The 11,565-nt window shown below is 40.8% G+C and overlaps 2 protein-coding genes across 6 annotated transcripts in view; one reads left to right on the forward strand and one right to left on the reverse strand.

Annotated features, from left to right (window-relative positions):
• Nucleotides 1-5,272, reverse strand: part of PAAF1 (proteasomal ATPase associated factor 1) — a 62,772-nt gene extending 57,500 nt beyond the window's left edge. For all 4 annotated transcript variants that reach the window (XR_004351036.1, XR_004351037.1, XM_032639545.1 and 1 more), the window contains exons 1-3: nt 5,188-5,272; nt 3,758-3,798; nt 730-833 (exon numbers count right to left, since the gene is read on the reverse strand). Coding sequence is in view for 2 of the 4 variants with exons in the window: in XM_032639545.1 (XP_032495436.1) it covers nt 730-833; nt 3,758-3,798; nt 5,188-5,234 (192 nt within the window). In the remaining 2 variants the exon portion in view is untranslated. The remainder of the gene's footprint in view (nt 1-729; nt 834-3,757; nt 3,799-5,187) is intronic.
• A 69-nt stretch (nt 5,273-5,341) lies between these two features.
• LOC116757946 (cytochrome c oxidase assembly factor 4 homolog, mitochondrial) lies at nt 5,342-8,624 on the forward strand. 2 transcript variants are annotated; one of them, XM_032640478.1, is made up of 2 exons: nt 5,342-5,507; nt 7,972-8,624. In XM_032640478.1, the coding sequence occupies exon 2, from the start codon at nt 7,984-7,986 to the stop codon at nt 8,236-8,238; it is 255 nt and encodes an 84-aa protein (XP_032496369.1). In that variant the 5' UTR covers nt 5,342-5,507; nt 7,972-7,983; the 3' UTR covers nt 8,239-8,624. The 2 variants fall into 2 exon arrangements, with proteins under 2 accessions (XP_032496369.1, XP_032496370.1); XM_032640479.1 differs by lacking the exon at nt 5,342-5,507 and adding an exon at nt 5,531-5,632.
• The last annotated feature ends 2,941 nt before the right edge of the window (nt 8,625-11,565 follow it).

Consider the following 11,565-nt stretch of genomic DNA (forward strand, 5'->3'; position numbering starts at 1 on the left):
CAACACAGCCAAAAATAAATAAATAAATTTTATATTGAAAAAAATTAGAAAAAAAAAAAAATTAGAGTCTGAATTGAGATGTGCTCTAAGTGTAAAATATACAGAGGATCTCAAAGACTTAATAAAAAAAAAAACTATCTCTAATACTTTTTTATATTAATTACAGGTTAAAATAATACTTTAGATATACTGGGTTAAATAAAATACATTAAAATTAATTTCACCTGTTTCTTTTTACCTTTTTTAGGTGGCTACTAGAAAATTTTAAATTACACATGTGGATACACACTACTATATATAAAATAGATAAACAAGGACCTACTATATAGCATACGGAACTATATTCAATATCTTGTAATAACTTATAATGGAAAGGAATATGAAAAAGAAAATAAATATGTACATACATAACTGAATCACTTTGCTGTACACCTGAAACACTGTAAATCAACTATACTTCAATAAAAAAAATTACATATGTGGCTCACATTCATCTATTGGACAGCACTGGTATAAGGGAAGTAAGAGGAAGTTTGCATCTAAAAGCATATGTATATATAAAAGAAAAAGAAAACTCTTGACATTCAAAGGCAGTAAAAGCTATGATTATTATACAAATGAAATGGAGACGACACTGATACGCAGATAACAGTATAAATCTTTAAAGTATATATATAGGTACTACCATAGTTTTGGACACAGTGCTACCTAGAAGACATAAAAACCTACCTTGTTTATTTCGTTAACAATAAATCCTTCCGAAGCTGTAACCTCTGGGATGCCATCAAGGCCAATTCCTTGACAAGTCAGGCTGCCATACAAAGTTGGTTTCCCTATATAGCACAAAAAAGCATGTCTCAAAAAAATAAGAAGAATTAAACATTTTTCTCCTTGAAGACCCAATTCAGGCATCTGTATAAATGCGAGGAAATTGGCTCATGAAAGGAAAGCAGGCACTTGTGTTAAAAGTGAGGTGAAGAAAGAGCACTAGTCTAGGCAAACCTAATTTGGAAGAAATATGTTCAAGGGCTAAAAGCCAGGAACAAAGATTTTGAGATACAATATAGTATTTGTAGAGAAAACTACTACAGTAATCTCAACCTCAGTTTTACTGGCTGTGAAATGGAATTCTACCAGGACGAAAGGTGAAGATGAACATGAACATATGCATTTATCCACAGTATATACACATAATACAGAGTAAAGAGTTAAGCTTCAATAACTGGAAAATTTGCTTAAGTAGGACACTGCTTTTGCAGTGATATGGGCTAAATAAGATATTATCCTACACATAAACATATGTAGATGGTAGAATGGAATTAAAAACATTCTATTCTTCTTCTGCACTTTATATATACACTTCCGCAACAGCCCATAACACGCTGTTTACATTTCCGGCCTCCCCACCAGACTGTGAAGTCCTTGAGCTCAGAAACTAGCAAGGTGCTACAAATTATTCAGTTAAGTAACTTGCACCAAACTGAAATTCTAGGAGTAAGAGGGAAGTAAAAACCATCATGGATTCATGCAGAGAGGGAGAGCTTCTCAGAGAGGGTGGGACTTAAGTAGGATCTTGAAAAAAGATAGGAGTAGGCCAAAGATAAGGGAATGGAAACCCCAAGTCAGGGAGGGGTGTGTCAAGAATAAGAAAAAGTCACAAAGAACAAGGGGGAAGGAGGCATCAATTAATATACCACTTTGGTAGTTGAAAGATACTAATGGAGTAACTCACAATCTAGGGTAGAAGTATGGACTAGAGAAGATCTAGTGAAGTAGGTTTTGCAGAGAAATGGCATGAAATTCTAGTTCAGAAAGATGCCACAAAAATAGGATTGAGTGAACTCTGCTTTGTGTCACATTTCATGATTCCCTCCTGACTTCACCAACCATCCAATGAAGTTTAGCCCTTTTGGTACATTATTTCAACCAATCCCCTGTCATCACCCTCAATGACCTCTCTACATTTGTAAAGTCTCTGAAATGATCTCAGTCTCAGTATTTTGTCTATATAACAAAAGTGTGAATGATCCAACTACTCACCTTCTACATTTCTACATGTAGGCTGCTGAGTGCAAATACAGAAAAGGACACAACTGTGCAGACTGGCACCACTACAATTTACCAGTTTCCAAACTCTGCACAGTTTTGCAGTCCTTTTGCCCCTTTTGTTCCCCAGAGCAGCCACTTCTTATAACACCTAGCCTGCCATCAAAACCTTCTTCCTTCATAACAGCCAAAAATTGGAAACAATTCAAATGTCCATCAACTGATGAATGGACAAAAAATGTGATATATCCTTACAACAGAACATTACTTGGTCGCAAAAACAAATGAATGCTACAAAATGGATGAACCTTGAAAATGTTATGTTAAATGAAAGACATAAAAGGCCACATATTATGATTCTATTTATATGAAGTGTCCAGAACAGGCAAATCCATAGAGACAGAAAGTCAATTAGTGGTTGCTAGGAGCTAGGAGGAGGGCAAAATGTGGAGTGACTGCTAAAGAGCACAGGGTTTCTTTTGGGGGTGATGAAAACATATGGAATTAATGGTGACAGACATACAACTCTATGAATATACTAAAATCCACGGCATCGTACACTTTAAAAAGATAAACCTTATCATATGTGAATTATATTTCAATACAGCTATTATCTAAAAAAAATTAGAATGCTAATAGTACCTACCTGATACGGTTGTGAGGAACAGAAATAATGCATGTAAAGCATCTAGAACATAGATAGCGCATATTTTATTTCGAAGAAAAAGCTGACCCTACCTCCAACATCACAAAGAAAACTGAGGCTATAAGATACTCTCACATATCCATATTCATGTATTTGCATTTATCTACATCTACACTTACCCTCACCTTCTTTCATCTTAGGCTTTTAGACATAATTCAATCTCCTTCTCTCTCCTCTAAGACAATGGTTTTTCCATTAGTCCTTCTCTTCTCTACCTACAACCCATATTTTAATTGCTCTCCAATTAGTTCCCATCTTTAAAAATAAAACAAAAACCCTTGATTTGTAAACCTTCTAGCTACCCTGTCTTCTTCGACGCAGCATCAATTTCCTCAAAAGAAAATTCTGTTTAAAACTCTAGTTCTCACAGAAATAAAATATCTTATTATAAAAAGATATCAAAGGTCTCTGAAATGACAAATAATCAGTAAAACAAAGGAAAATTTATAAACCTTGGGAATGATAAATGGCAGGGTGAGGTGACCAGGTGTTTTACTCTGATGCCTAGAAAGGTGGTAACTTAAGAACTGAGAAAATCAAGGAGAACCTGTTTGACAACAGAAGTGCTCAGCTTCAGGTTTTGGATTTGATAAACTCAAGATGACAGTGAGAGCTTTAAGCAGAAATGCATAGCAGACAACTACTCAATGTCTGCTTGAAACTGAAGAGAGGTCAGAACTAGAGCTATAGATCTAGGAATCATAATCAGGAAGGTCACAACTGAAGCTATAGAACTGCTTAGAATACAATAATATATGGCTAAGAGACTGATTAAGAAGCATCAGCAATGTCTCCATAAATAAGTCTGTGGCTTCCAAATGGAAAACCAATCTGAAGGTCTTCCCCTAGAATGGAGTTGCAGAATCATTACAGCAGAGTGGTCAAGAACATTTGAAGACTCTTAGCACTATGCAAGAACTTTGGGCTAGGAGAAAGAAAGCTCTCTCCTAGGGGTAGTAAATCCTCTTTCTCTAAAGAGAAGGCATATAGATTTAAGGACATTACCTGGGGGGTGACAGCTCAGCCAGGCCTCCCCTTCATCCTTCCTATGAAGAGAGACAAAAACCTAATTAGGCTCACTCAATGTCAAAAAAGGATGGTACTGATGCAAGGGAGAAAGATCATATAATTTCTAGTTTGGCCACAGCACTTAGACATGATCTAGTCTAACATCTCATCCAGGCACAGACAAATTTTATTTGTTGAAGAAATATTTGTGGATTAAGTGTTTAATGAATAGATCTGCTGGTTAAATGAAGCTCAAGTATTTCATCAAACATTTCATGAAGGGGCTTCCCTGGTGGCACAGTGGTTCAGAGTCCGCCTACCGATGCAGGGGACACGGGTTCATGCCCCGGTCCAGGAAGATCCCACATGCCGCGGAGCGTCTGGGCCGGGCCCGTGAGCCATGGCCGCTGAGCCTGCGCGTCGGGAGCCTGTGCTCCGCAACGGGAGAGGCCACAACAGTGAGAGGCCTGCGTACCGCAAAAAAAAAAAAAAAAAAAACACATTTCATGAAATACTTATTAGTTGCACAATCTTGGTCAAAGTTACTTCTTGATTCTGGTCTTGCATTCTCTCAAAGGCACTTGGTGTGGCCCTCAATAAATGTCACTGGTCTTCCTTTTACACATTCTGTGTTGTAGTAAGCAATGTGTATTTTATTTCAGCCCACTGAGAAAAGTGTAAGTTTCTTAAATGCAGGAGACTATGTTTTATTCATCGTCACCATTGTTTCAATTTGAAAAACGTATTAGTATAATAGTTGCCATTCATGGCACTGCTGTACTCATTCTAGTGCCTAGCATAATAACTTGCACAGTATATGATTAATACATGTTAAATAAATGAATGGTTTGCTGTGCATTCCAATTAAACTGTTTCCTTTTGGAGGGCAGGAACCACCCCTTAACTTTAGAGTACACATCTGAACTCCGCCGAGCATCTATCTAGGTCAGAGACTGGACATGGTAGGCGTTACACTGTTTCCTGAAAAGAACTGTACAATATGACTAATATACCACTAGGGATCGAGGAGCATACAAAGACTCCATCACACAGTCAAAGACAATGTGGTGGTGGAGAGTACTGGGACTTATGCAAATAACTGAGGACCAATAAATATTTGCTAAATGACCATGACTACTTGGCCAAAAGTCTTCCTGCCTCCCAGTTTTTCTTTCTCCAACTCATTGATCCTATTCTGTCTCTGAAATCACACGGCGCATATGTGTTTCCTCGGCCTCAGCCCAGCTCTTGCGAGAACGAAAAACAATGACCATGTGGGTTTCAGACTTCATTTTCTAGACCCAGGGTTCCCTCAACAATTGATGAGGTAACCCCTACGGATATCTTGGATCGGGCATGGCTCTCCTTAACGTAAAGACAACATCCGCTACCCGCCTCTTCCGTCCCGGTTCTGGACCTAGATTCACCTGAGAGCCTGGGCCCAGTCGCTCTGAATCCTCAAAGGAACCGCCATCTTGGTCCCGCCTCCACCAGCCCGCGTCTTCCGCTCTTTCACGGAAGTGGGTCCGCGCTTAGGCGCTGCGTCGAAACGAAGGGCGGGATCTACACCGAGAGGCCACCAATGAAAATGCGCGGTGGATCCTCTTCCCCTCCCCGCCCCTTTGTGCGCCCGCGCTTCCTACAGGAGGCTGGTTCTTGACAGGAGTTTTGGAAGAGTTACAAGTGCCTGCAAAACCGACGCAGCTGTGCAGGACCGCGCGTTCGGGTCCTCTTGTCCGCGTGTTCGGTGAGCACTGTGTGCCGCGATCTTGCGCCGTGAAGCCTAGCTGGCACAACTGGAGGTGTGACAAGCGGCCGCGGACGCGCATGCGTCCTTTTCTGAAGGTGGGAGAGGAGCCAGAGGAGCCATAGGTGACTTAGCCACCTGGGTTTCTCTGCTTTCCCGTCCTTTCCGTGCCTTCCTCCGGTTTCCGCGAACCAGCTACCGACCATTTATCCTGTCTTGATCTCTGAGCGAGGGTCTTCCTTTTTTTATTCTAGGGAAGACTGAAGCTAGGTTGTAATGGGGAAAGAATACGGCAGCATTTACTTGAGTCCTGTTGTAGCCCATGCACTCACTTGTGACTTACTAGGATATTAATCCTTACAGTAATTCTAAGAGTTAAATATTACCTTAAGAAGGAAACTAAAAAAGACTGCACGCTAAGGTGTGTGCATAGTAAAGTGAGTAAAGTATTTGAACCCAGATTTCTTGGCTTAGGATCCAAGGCACTGTTCTTTCCACCGCACTGTTCCAAGAGGTTTGCCCTTGTCTTTATTTATTTATTTATTAGATTTTTTTTTTGATGTGGACCATTTTTAAAGTCTTTATTGAATTTGTTACAGTATTGTTTCTGTTTTCTGTTTTAGTTTTTTGGCCACTAGGCATGTGGGATCTTAGCTCCCGGACCAGGGATCGAACCCACACCCCCTGCATTGGTAGGCAAAGTCTTAACCACTGGACCGCCAGGGAAGTCCCTCCCCTTGTCTTTAAAGAGCTCACAGTGTATTTAGGAAGAGAAAAACATAGGAGCTATTACTTATCCGACTCTTTGGACGTGCCAGGCTCCTTACATGCATTATCTTATTTAGTCTTCAACAATCCTGTGAGGTAGATTTGATCTCTGTTTTTCAAGAGAGATTATGAAGTGCTTTGCTCAAAGTCACCCAGTGAGTCAGTGACAAAGCTAAGTTTCCAATCCAAGTCTATTTTCAAAGCCCAGTTTCCCCCTCCTCCCTTAGGTTATACTGCCTCTAAAGCAAATGAGTTTTGTGTAGGTCTATAGAGTTCTTAAATCCTTCTTGTGACTTCCCCATTACCCTCTGGATGCCTTAATATGAGGCCTTCCTATGATCAGATACTTTCTCAACTCATCAATTTCATTAATTTTCCTGTTCTCATACTCTGTTCTCCAGTCATGTAGAACTTTCAGTTCCTCTCATGTCAAATTCTGTCTCAAACCCCCACCTTGCTGTTCCATTGATCAGGAATATTCTTTACATCTCTGGCTTACTCCTTTTCATCCTTTAAGTCTCAGTTTAGAAATCACTTTCTCCAAGAAGCCTTCCCTGCCTGTTCCTGCCCTTGTCTGGATTAGGTATTCCTCCACTGTTCCCAATCTTAGCTGTCTGTACACACTGTACACAAGTAAACAGCCTATTTACTTATCTAAATTGTAAACTCTGTGAAGGCAGAAAATGTGTCTGTCTAGGTCACTCCTGTATCTTCAAATCTAGCATAGTGCTTGGTACATGATAGGTACTCAGTGATCATTTGTTGAATGAATCAGAGACCCAGGAAAAGCATTAAGTAGTCTTAGCTCATTTACAGTCTGTCATGGTAAAATTTGTACAAAGGCTGAGGTCATTTATCTTCAAACCTTTCTTTTTTTTTTTTTTTTTTTTTTTTTGGTACGCGGGCCTCTCACTTTTGTGGCCTCTCCCATTGCGGAGCACAGGCTCCAGACGTGCAGGCTCAGTGACCATGGCTCACGGACCCAGCCGCTCCGCGGCATGTGGGATCTTCCCAGACCGGGGCACGAACCCACGTCCCCTGCATCGGCAGGCGGACTCGCAACCACTGCGCCACCAGGGAAGCCCCAAACCTTTCTTAAGTTCCTTCTGTATGCTACCTTGTGCTGGGTGTTCTGAAGCAGATGATTGTAGGAAGGCAGTCTGGGCAGATACACCTCATGTTAAATACTCTCACACCTCACAGACTCATTTCTTGCCCTGGACCCTGTATGCTCTATGTTACAGCCACACAACTCTCTCCATTCTCTCATATGTCAAACTCTACACGTATCTGGATACTCTCCCAAGTGGTCAACTTTGTTCTTCTCCAGCCATAGAATAAGGCTAATTGGAGAAAAGAACATAGCTTCTCCAGAAAGGAAACATTTCACTTAATTCAGATTCCATTTGTAGAATCCATTCGAGCTTATTAGTGCTGTGCTAAGCATTCTCATATACTTTATCTCATTCTGTTCAGTTCAGACCATTTTGCAGGCCTGTTCTCTGCCAGGCCTAGTGCTAGGGGTACCAAGGTGAATCAGGCCCAGTATCTGTCCTCAAATAGCTTACAACCTTCAAGGGGAGACATATGCTTCAATAGGCTATAACAGTGCAGTGGTCAATGTTATTTATAACAGAGGAACAGTGTCATATATAATCATGTCCCTACTCTAACCTTGCCTCCGTTGATGTTCTAGAGACTCCTAAAGATGTCAGCTCAAGGCCATACCTGGTCCCGACAGGTAAAGAAAGAAGATGAAGAAGAGGACCCACTGGACCAGCTGATCTCCCGCTCTGGCTGTGCTGCTTCCCACTATGCAGTGCAGGAGTGCATGGCCCAGCACCAGGACTGGCGACAGTGCCAGCCACAGGTGCAGGCCTTTAGGGACTGCATGAGTGAACAGCAGGCAAAGCGACGGGAGGAGCTGCAGAGGAAGAAAGAGCAAAGCAGTGCCCACCGCTGAGACCCCACACCACCTGTCCCCAGAGGATGGCCCTGCAGAAACTAGCACCCAGAGAGATCATGGGAGAAAGAAATCCTTCCACAGTGGAAGTGTGGGCCGAGAAGTATAAGACTTGGGGATAGTATTTGGGCCTGGGGTTGAGAGCCAGGCAGCCATGGGTTTGGACATGACTGCCATAAAGAGCAGTCATATTGTCGTGTTGAGATCCCACACATCCTCACCCATCTTATGTCACCGATATTAAATATTGACCAGTATTTGCCATGTAAAACAAAGAAATGGGTTAAGGGATGCTCTCCTACGCTACATCTTGGGTCAGTGCGCCAAGTACTGCGCTGATTACATGGACATTTAATTTTAAAGTAAATTTACAATCTAAAGGTAAATTGGTTACCTAGTCAGTTCTTCATTTATTCAGGCATTGGTTCAAAAATATCAAGTTTTTCTGAGACCTTCTCATATGCCAGGCACTGTGTAGGAAATTGATATGATGAAAATATGATCTCTGCCTTTATGTTGATTTAGTCTGGTTTAAGAGAGAAACAAAACAACACTAGAGCAACTAATTAATTCCTGACAATGATGTAAATGACTTTCTTTTTCATCAGTTGTTCTGGATGTTTCAGTCAGTCTAATGGAAGGAAGAAGGCAAATGGGAAAACAAATACTGAGTGCCTCTCATATGCCAGACTCTGTTGCATTAACAGATAAAGAGTCTGACCTCAACATGTTCCCAAACAAAAAAACACACAATGTTGGCTTGACATTTCAAAAGTACATTTAACATACAGATTTTCAGCTTTTGAAAAGTGGAGAAGCTGTCAACATGGAGCTTATATTCTTACTTAACAATTTGCTGGAGCTGAATTAACAATTTCTCTTTTAGGTGGATGTGTTTTCCAGTTCACAACAGTTGCCACCACTTTTCATTTTTCTTCCATGGAACTGCATTACCCAGTCTATTTCTGTCTGACATTTGGGAGTGGGAAGGGAGTTGGGTGGGTGACCCCTGCTATAGAACTGGAATGCAAAGGGGCATATGTTATCATCATCATCAGTAACATTTCTTAAGCATATATATATATATATTAGAAGCACAAGTCTGAAATATAGTAGGCCTTAAAACTACTTTGAGCCTTTGTGTTGGTATTCGGGAAGGAGAGAAGGGGAGAAGATATGAGGAATGTGAGTTCAAAGAACAATAAAATCCAATTTCAGCCTTCAGGCAGAAGGGGATGATTGTGTGTGTGTGTGTGTGTATATATATATATATATATATATATATATATATATATATATATATATAAAAGGATGAGTGAATCTCTGTTGGGCCATGTGTACCCAATGCTGTGGGTCATCAGAGGTAGCAGTGTGGACTGCAGCTGTGGACTGCAGCAAGAATCTCAAAGAGAAGGGAGGTAGTTGAGTTGACACCATTAAAGATGAAGTAGACACTACATATTTATAACATATATAGCAGAAAGGATTACCATCTGCAACAAATAAAAAGTCCCTAGAGGGATTTCTCTGGTGGTCCAGTGGTTAAGACACTGCTTCCATTGCAGGGGGCACGGGTTTGATCCCTGGTCGGGGAACTAAGATCCTGCATGCTGCATGGTGCGGCAAAACAAACAAACAAAAAAACTAGAAATCAGTAAGAAAAAGCAAATAGCCCAACTGAAAAGTGAACAAAGTTAAATATGCCCCCAAAACATAGGAAAATGTAAATATATTCTACATCACTTATAATCAGAGAAATACAGATCTTAAAAACAAAAGTAGGGCTTCCCTGGTGGCGCAGTGGTTGAGAGTCCGCCTGCTGATGCAGGGGACATGGGTTTGTGCCCCGGTCCGGGAAGATCCCACATGCTGCAGAGCAGCTGGGCCCGTGAGCCATGGCCGCTGAGCCTGCACGTCTGGAGCCTGTGCTCTGCAACGGGAGAGGCCACAACAGTGAGAGGCCCGCGTACCGCAAAACAAAACAAAACAACAGTACTATTAGATGATCCTGTTGACAAAAATTAAAAGTATTTATAATGACCAGTGTTGGTGGGGATGGCGAGAAACAGACACATTCCACTGTTGAAGGGATCATAAATTAGTAAAGCTTTTCAGGGCAATTTGGTGAGATCTACAAATGTTTTAAATATTTAAACAGCAATTCCTCTTTTAGGAATCCGCTTAAACATCTATTATGTTCATTGCAGCATTGTTTATAATAGTGAATAAGTGGTCATAGTGTGAAGTCCCATCAGTAAGGACTGTATTCTTATATATTCAAATATGTTACAACAGAAATGTACCTATATATTAATTTGTATAATTAAAATAGAAATAATAGGTCATGGGGGGCAGGGTATTCTAGCAAAGGGAAAGGGTGGAAGGACCTCAGCAGGAGGAATGGCTTTCAAACCAGCTAAGTGGAGGGAGCAGGATTGGAAGGACTCCAGTTGACAGGAAGCTAACACTGGGACGGTCACAGAACGTGTGTGGGCAAAGAGGGCTCTATTGCCACCCAAGCCTGTTTCCTCAAGTATCAATAAATGGGGATAATTCCTATTTAATAGGCACACTAAAAGAATTAAATGAGAGGTAATATATAAATACCTGGTAATAAAAGTTCTATTTATTGAACTTCTATAACTAATATGTATGAAGCATTTAACTCAGGCTATCTGGTTCCAGAGTCTGTGCTCTCAATCCCTATGATATGCTGCTTTCAAATTCCACTATGCCACTTATTAGCCATGTGGTTTTGGGCAAACTACTTAATATCTCAGGATCTGTTTTTTCTTCTGTAAAAATGCAGTTATAATACCTTCCTCAAAGGCATCAAAGCTAATAAATGTAGATCTTCCTCACAGGGTTGCCAAAAGAATGAGTCAATACTGGTAAAGAGCTTAGAAATAGCATCTGGCACATAGTAAGCATTCACTAAATGTTAGCTATTATTATTATTGTGTGCTAGTCATTGTCCTGAGTTACATTATCTCATTTAATCCTCATAACACTACTAACTCTCCTTTACAGAGGAGGAAATAAAGGACAGATTGGGCATCAGACTCCAAGTGTATGTTCTAAAGCCTATGCTATTCTCAGCTCTGTTCTCTCTCACAAGCATCCAGTGCCTAGTACGGTGCTTAACGCACAGTAAGTAACCATACTTACTGTGTAAATACATATTACTTTACTTTTTTTTAGTGCTTTATAAAAAAGGAAACTAACCAGTGCAAGTTCCCCACAGTGTTCTAGATTAGTATGCTTTTTTAGTCTCTCGGCTCTGTAGCCCACAGCCATGGACCTGGAGTTTAGGGTGGTCCATACCTA

This window comes from Phocoena sinus, chromosome 8, assembly GCF_008692025.1.
Source record: "Phocoena sinus isolate mPhoSin1 chromosome 8, mPhoSin1.pri, whole genome shotgun sequence".
In the NCBI taxonomy this organism is placed as follows: domain Eukaryota; kingdom Metazoa; phylum Chordata; class Mammalia; order Artiodactyla; family Phocoenidae; genus Phocoena; species Phocoena sinus.